This window comes from Arachis hypogaea, chromosome 20 (assembly GCF_003086295.3).
Source record: "Arachis hypogaea cultivar Tifrunner chromosome 20, arahy.Tifrunner.gnm2.J5K5, whole genome shotgun sequence".
In the NCBI taxonomy this organism is placed as follows: Eukaryota; Viridiplantae; Streptophyta; class Magnoliopsida; order Fabales; family Fabaceae; genus Arachis; species Arachis hypogaea.
This window is the reverse complement of record NC_092055.1, coordinates 68,177,837-68,185,580: the sequence shown is the minus strand read 5'-3', so window position 1 is coordinate 68,185,580 and position 7,744 is coordinate 68,177,837. Positions and strand designations below refer to the sequence as shown.

Here is a 7,744-nt window from a genome sequence, read left to right as displayed (position 1 = left end):
GTGATTCATACTCCCAGTATTTTAATTCTAATTTTGTGATAACCCTTCTAAATTGATAAGCGGATTTTTGTTGGTAAAGAACTGTACTTGCAACGTATCTCTTATATTAATTTCTTGACCCGCCAATTTCCGCCACGTCAATAGTCTATTTCTGAGAGCAAAGGAAAAAGAGTACCTTGATGAATATAATGTTATCCTACTCCAAGAAGAGATGTTATGGGCTTAGAAATCAAGAGAAAAATGGGTTTTTTTGGGTGATAAAAACACAATTTTTTCACACACAAACACTTGTGAGAAGAAAATACAACAAGATTTATGACATATTTATCAATAATAGAACTTGGGTAATGGAGACGAATATCCTTCAAAAAGAAGTAAGGGTGTTCTTTCAAAATTTTTTTTTATTCCATAGAAAATGTAATGTTAGACAGCATGGGTGCTCACTCATTGCATTCTTTCCCTCATGAAGCACGTGAAGCTTTGACGGCTCCTGTAAAATTTGAAGAGCCGGAGTCAGCTTTGTTTGGTATGATTTTCCTTAGACCTAATGATTCAAAGATATCTTCTTTAAGGAATATTGGAGTATAGAAAGAAAAGATGGAGAAGGAGGGAGGAGGGACAATGGAGATATAATGGAGAAGATATGCAGAGGAAAGTAACATAAGAGTTTCTAGGTTTGAGACGCTGAGGAAAGGATGAGTGAAAGATATAATAAGAAAGGTTTAAGGGTAAAATTAGAACAAAAATGTTCACTAAGAATTGGCTATTTTAAATTTAACAGTAAGAATAAAATTAAAATTTATAACGTTAAGGATAAAATTGAATCGAATTAAACATTATGGGTATTTTTGAACAATTTTAAAAATATTAGGGATAAAAAACATACTTTACTCAAAAGAAAATAATGATAATAATAACTGCTTCCTTACTAATTACTTGACCTATGTAAGACTCTGGATTTTTAGAAAATAAATAATGAATTATTTGTAATTTATTATACTTATTCATGGTTTTATTTTTAAAAAATTATTTATTAGAAAATAATAAAATCTAAGTTACGAGGCTTTAAATTAAAAATTTAATTAAAACTTTTGTAAATTCCATAATAATTGAATATTTTTTATTCACAATTTAAAATTTTAACAATTAAAAAATAATAAAAATTTTATATAATTTAAATTAAATATTAAAATTTTAAATTTTATTTTATAAATAAAAGTATTTATTTAAAGATAATTTATAAATTAAAAAATAAATAATATTCTCAAAAATAATTATATTAAACTATATTTGGTTTTCAATTACTAAACTACTCTTTTTAGCTAATTCTAAAAACTCTAATTTTATCCTAATCCTAACACAACACACGCCTCAAATTTTATCCTAATCCTAACACAACACACACCTCAGACCTCCATACAGCCGCCGCACCCTCCTTACACCTTCTTCACCAACGAAACACGCACACACGCAGAGAGAATGAGAAGAAGAGAAGAGAGGAGAGGAGAGGAGAGGAGAGGAGAGCAAGGAGAGGAAGGAGATAGCGCCGACGGCGCTGGAAGCCGCCGTTGCCATCGCCATCGCTGTCGAAGAGCCAGAGGAAAAGAGAGCGAGCGAGAGTTAGAGAAGGAAGAGAGAGGGAGACGTGGATGGAGGAGCTCCCGCTGGAAGGGGTCTTCATCATCGCCGTCGATGGAGGACGCTGCCGAGGAGCCCGAGGAGAGAAGGGGCCGCTTTTGCCGCCGTCGCGCTCCGCTGGTGCCACCAAGCTGTCGTCGCTGTTTCGTCATCGCCGTCGTGGAAGCCCGCGTCACCGTTGTTGAGCTGTTGCGCCGCCGTCGAGCTGTTGTGCCACCACAGGAGCTGCCAGATGCTTCTGTCACTGCTACTCCCGTTGCCGTTGTCGTCAATAGAGCTCGCCGTGGCTGGAGGTGAACCGGTGTCGCGTCCTTGCATCCAGAGCCACCATCGCCATTGCTACTCCTCAAATTTTGCCTCTGTTCTATTAGAGTTTGCTATCTCAGCCCCTTTGAAGCTACCGCTGGTTCTGTTCTTGCCGGTGAGGGCCATCGGAGCTGCTGCTACTCCATTCCTTCTTTCCTCTTTATTACAGTAAGTTGTTCTCGTTATGAACCCTTTTTAGTTGATATTCTGTTATATGTTTATCGAGGATTTTGCGACGTTAATGTCTCAGGGTTGAGTTTTTTTTATTGCATACTACGTTTGTGGCTGTCGCTGCTGCAGAAAGTCATCGGAACCATTGGAACTGCAGTTGTTATTGTCATGTTGTTGGGTTTCGACTAACCAAGGTAGGATTTTTCTTAAAACATATTTATATCAAGGAATTGTTATAAATCGATATTGATGTGAAAAATATTTGTGTGATTGTGCGAGTCTTATGGTTTAAATTGGGCTGTATTGAGTAATGGAATGTGGCTGTATTTTGCGACTAATTGGTAAAATAAATTGTCTGTGGTTATGAACTGTGATTAATTTACTGATTGATTGAGAAGGCTGGCGAATCTGATTTTTAAACGATTATGTTGAGTTGGTGGTGTTGAATGATAAATTGAATTATGATGAAATGATTACTGAAAATCTTTTGTTTGATATTATTGAGAACGGATTGATTTGCGGCTATGAATGGTGCTTATTTGATGTCATTGTGTCTCTTGCTGTGATTATGATTAGTTTCTTGATTGTGTTGATAATTTATTGGAATCATAATTTAGTTGATTATGTTGAATGGTATGTTGAGAAAGAGTTGAGAGATGTTAGTTTGGAAGGAACCCTTGAAGGGAAAGGTTCGAGTTTTAGGGGAGATGCTACTGAAATTTTTATAAGAACTTGAGTGAAAATTAAATAATAAATAAAAATAATGGAAACAGGTGCTATTTACAGACTTTGTTTTGAAGTCTTATTGGGAAAATTTGGATTTAAGAATTATGTTTTGAGAAGTGTTTAGTGAATTCACAGCATTTGAATTTGATTGGTGCAACGAAATAATTTTGGAGTCTTTTTAGGAAAGTCTTAAACTAAAGAAATGAAGTTGAAATTAGTTTTGAGTACTTGATTAAACGGGAAAAAGTTTTGTTTGGTTAATTTTTGATTAAAGGACTGTTTTTGTGGAGTTTTGGAGAAATCTAAAGTAATAGAAGTGAACTGAAGAATTAACTTATTTGAGTTTGAATAATCATAGAAAGGATTATGTTTTTGGGGCGTTTTAGCGAATTTAAAATAATTTTTTAAGAATAAAAATGATTATGTTCAATTAAGATTTGGGAGATTTCATAAGTTTGGTTAAAGAAAAGGCTTTGAGTCATGTGAATATTTGAATGTTGTTTTGAACTGTTAAGCTTCTCTGGCGAGTTTGTAAAACCCCTTTAACCTCCGTATGGAGCCTGAGAACCATTTTTAAATCTTTGATTACACTGGAGTGAATATAACAGATTGAATTGAGTAATTCTCCATTTAGAATTTTGTTAAAAGAAATATTTTGATGTTATGTTAGGAATATATGTGAAATTGATTTTTAACAATGATGAGACATTGCACAATGTTACGGTAAACAAGTTGAGGTTGAGGATTTCTTCTTTTGTTGCAGTGGACAAGTTTGAGGTTGAGGATTCCCATTTTTGTCGCATCGGGGAATAGGATAGAAGGTTCAAGATTTCCTTCAGTTCAATTTTCAACTGTGGTGAGGATGGTGGTTTTATCCCGTTCACGGTTTGAGGATAATTATCCTTGTGATAAATGTGAAAAGAATGAATTATGATTATGACGAGGTTTGGTTATATATAATTGTGGATTTGATTATGTTTGATTGTGATTATGGTTGAAATGAGATTATGATTGATGTTGTGGGGACGGAGGTTTATCCCGCCCACGGTATGAACGGTGGCGTGGTCCTGCTCACGAGATAATGAAATTGATTAAAGTCAATGATTATAACTGATTGTGGTATGAATGACTGATTTGGCTAGGACGGAGGTTTGTTCTACTTGCGTGGCAAGGTGTAGGATTCGTCCCGCTTGTGTATTGGTCTGGCACCCGCACCAGGAAAGGTCAGAGGTTCCATCCCGCTTGTTCGTGGTTGCGGTCTGATGTAGGGATGGTGGTCTCATCCCGCCTATATTCTCTCTGTCTGCAAGGTGGTAAGGCACTAATCCCTCGATCTGTATGGCACGGCCTCACAGAGAAAGGTGGTAGGGTACTTTTCTCCGATTTATTTCTATTATTGTATGCTTCCAGGAGAAGGTGGTAGGGCACTCATTGCTCGATTGTATGCCTCTTGGGAATGCACAGAAGAAAGACGGTATCTGGGTTAGCTACTGAATTTTTCGGGTTCTGTCACTTTAACTGACAAGTGAGCTCACGGCTAGTAAGATAGGCATGCATCATACTGCATTTGTTTGAAATTGTTTGGGTCTGCATAATTACTTGGTTTGTCTAATTGATATTCTGTTAATTGCTAATTGTACTACTTGTCATAATTATTCTCTGTGTTTGATTGTTTGTTTGATTACTTGTAATTGTGACTTGTTGGTTCAGATTATGGTGAAGTGTTGTGGTGTAATTTAGGCTGGAGGCCAAAATTGTTTAGGGCAGAAGCCGTGATTGGATAAGTTATATGCCCCGGTAAGTTTGGTGAAAATTGATATGTATGGATTTGTTTATTGAGGTTGGAATCCGTGTGAAATTGGATTTGGGATGATTAATTGTTATTGTTCGAAGAGTTGTATGAAGACAGGATTTTTAAAAATGGGATTGATGAGGGTTATGGCCTAAAGTTGACATAAATCGAAGTTTTGATGATTTTTTGTCTTGGATGGAATTAAGAATTAAAGATAATTAAATTAGCGAAAAGATTCATAAGACGAGCAATGATCACTGCTGTTAAACGAATTTTTCTTATATATATATATATAACAATTCTGAAATTCCTCTGATGAGACCGTGTGGTTAGGTTCTCACCCCCTGTAGTCCTATCTTTTTTAGAAAACGGACGAGAAAGCTTATGAAGAGATTACTATGCATTTGATTGTGCTTTATTGCTGTATTATTTTAGATATTTTTCCTCGCCTTTGTTATTGTTATTTACATTTGTAAAGAGGGATAGGAGTTTGTGATTTTATGATATGTTTGTATAGTACTTGTGTATACTATTTATATATATATGTAAGTGCTGTAATGATGAGAATATATGTATGTATGTACATATAAAAGAAAAATGTTTCCGGTTTCCAAAAAAAAGTTTCTAAGGATTTTAGGTAAAGGTTCCTACTTTATATATATATAGAAGTGGTTGTAATGTCCTCGCTATTAGAGTGGTGTAGTCGGAAGCGTGACATTCCGGTAGTAAGGGTATTACAACCTACATTACTTATAAATTGGAACTATATAAATAAAATGTACTAAATCAAAAGTATGTGTTTTCCTCTTTTGATGGACTTTTTGGTATGAGCTCAAATAACGTTCAGGAGCGGTTACCACAAAATGATGTTAACATCCCCGAGAACTCTGCAATACTAGGTCCACAAAATAACCGTCTTTTACCACAATAACTATAAAAAGAAGAAACCCGAAAAGGAGGAGGTAAGCTATTCATTCTGAATAACATTATACTCATCTTTTACTTTTACTTACTTGAGCGTTAGAGTGTCTTTTCAAGTGCACTCCACCGCCGTTTCCCTTGAAGCCGACAGATACCTCTTTCATTTCAGGCAAAGAAGAGCTTAATCCCTGAACAAGATGAATTATACCTACTGCTTAGACTTACTATGCAGGAACATTTGGCCCCATCATAGGGCACGAGTTTAAATCTAACCCCACTATCATTTTTTCTACCTGATTTTTTACCTTTTTTTTGTAGGTTATAATCAATGGCGGAATAGCGAAATAATCCACCTCCTCCTATTGAGGCTGAATTATTGGCTATCAATGAGTCGTTGAGAGCAGAAGTTCAGCGGGAGACTGAGTTATTAAACCAGAAACAGAATGGTCGAAGTGATGAAAAACAGAAAAATCCAAATAATTGTGACGATGACGACCTTCATACTTCAGAAGTCAAGACCATGGTGGTAGTCACCCCAAAGTTGTTAGTAAAAAGAATCAATTCTTTTTTGAAAGAAATTACCAGCTTTCAAATGCCCAAGAACTTCACTCTGCCAACAACATTGAAACTTTATTAGGAATTTTAAGGAGGCTCTTCACTCTGCCAACAACATTGATTATGATATTCTTGATTTGAACCTTGCTATTGTTACTTGTTAATTTTTTTTTTGGTGGTGTATCATTATATCTATGTTGAGATTATTGGATTGTTTCAGAATTTTTGATATACTGTGGTTGTATTAATTGATTCTGATATTCTTGATTCGAACCTTGTTGTTGTTACTTGTTATTTTTTTTGTTTGCATCACTGTATTCATGTTGAGATTATTGGGTTGCTGTATTACTATAGTAGTACATTTTATGCTGCATCACTTGATTTCAACAAAGTAAATCTACGGTAAGTTTTGGCGGATTTTGATGATTGATGACGAACTTTAATGTTAGTATTTTATGTTTAGTTATTTTTTTATTATTTGACTTTTGAGTTTGTATTTAAATGAGATTATAATATGATGATTTATATAATATTTTTAATTTGAATAATATTTATATTTTATTTATTATTTTATTATAAAATATTTTTTTGATTAAACTATAATTAAACTAATTGAACTAATAAATTACTAAACTAATAACTAAAGCGATTTGAAAGACAGATTTAGTGTTTAGAACCTTGCAATTATTACATAACATCATTTTGCCAAAAAGAAATTGAAGGCATCAATTTCTGTATGCTATATGATTGAATATCCGACCATTTCATTATACTTTTATCATACACACATGGATAATATTAAAGATAAAAAAGTGTAATAATACTAGTATTTAATATCTTTCTATAAAGTTGAGAAATTAAGCGTAACAAAACTGTAGCAAAATACGAATATAAGATTGGGGTCTAGGCAAAAAACCACACTTTTATCCACTATTTAACTAAAAGCTTTATAACTGAGTAGTGTGTTGAGGCAAGGTTCAATTGAGGCTATTAGTGGGATGGAGACGAACTTGGTGTCCCATCTTACTTGGAAAAAATAAAAATAAATAAAATTGAAATAGATGCATGAGTTTTAATATACAATCATCACAACACACATGAAAAAGTTCAATGTCTGAGTTTGTTTTCTACACATCTGGTTCGCTTGAAAATCTTGGTGTCGTAAGAAAGTTATATTGCTACTCATTGGAAAGATTATATATAGTGTCGTTAATAAGAATAAGAATACTTATATATTCTCAAAGTATATCTTATTTTCTGTGGCTTAATTTCTTTCTTTAGTTTGATATTGAAAAATATGGCTCAATTATATGATATGTTGTCCAATATTCACGCTAAAAAGTTAAGTTGGAATTTAAAAGTTTGCATAATTCGTTTGTGAAAACTTCAATTCGCCACAAGTCAGAAAAGTCTTTTTCCATTGAGATGATTTTACAAGATGAAGTGGTTAGTAGTAAATTTCATTTTCATATTTAGTGTATTTATTTTTTATTTTTTTGTTTTAATTTGCCAAGGTAATGCATGGGATTTTAATTTGTTGATAGTGTTGTTTTGTTGTCATTTTCAGAATGAAAGGATATATGCAGTTATTCAAAGGATTCTTATACATAATGATATGTTCGTTATAGTTCGGCT

The 7,744-nt window shown here is 33.8% G+C and overlaps 1 protein-coding gene across 8 annotated transcripts; it reads left to right on the top strand.

The window, feature by feature from the left end:
* Window positions 1–1,345: 1,345 nt before the first annotated feature.
* On the top strand, window positions 1,346–6,382 carry LOC112786940 (uncharacterized). 8 transcript variants are annotated; one of them, XR_011878980.1, is made up of 6 exons: window positions 1,346–2,112; window positions 2,195–2,309; window positions 3,605–3,697; window positions 3,984–4,154; window positions 4,252–5,595; window positions 5,873–6,382. XR_011878980.1 is itself a non-coding variant. In XM_025830324.3 (5 exons), the coding sequence occupies exons 1-4, from the start codon at window positions 1,871–1,873 to the stop codon at window positions 4,326–4,328; spliced, it is 555 nt and encodes a 184-aa protein (XP_025686109.1). In that variant the 5' UTR covers window positions 1,362–1,870; the 3' UTR covers window positions 4,329–4,366; window positions 4,552–6,382. The 8 variants fall into 8 exon arrangements, 3 of the variants coding, with proteins under 3 accessions (XP_072086362.1, XP_025686109.1, XP_072086361.1); XR_011878979.1 differs by having other exon boundaries at window positions 1,360–2,112; window positions 4,252–4,366; window positions 4,552–6,382; XR_011878977.1 differs by having other exon boundaries at window positions 4,252–6,382.
* Window positions 6,383–7,744: the final 1,362 nt, after the last annotated feature.

Coding starts and splice junctions, on each gene's coding strand:
- LOC112786940 (XM_025830324.3), top strand. CDS start 1,871: ATGCTTCTGTCACTGCTACTCCCGTTGCCGTTGTCGTCAATAGAGCTC. Junction 2,310..3,983: donor TTGGGTTTCGACTAACCAAG/GTAGGATTTTTC, acceptor TGATTTGGCTAG/GACGGAGGTTTGTTCTACTT. Junction 4,155..4,251: donor TTCTCTCTGTCTGCAAGGTG/GTAAGGCACTAA, acceptor GTATGCTTCCAG/GAGAAGGTGGTAGGGCACTC.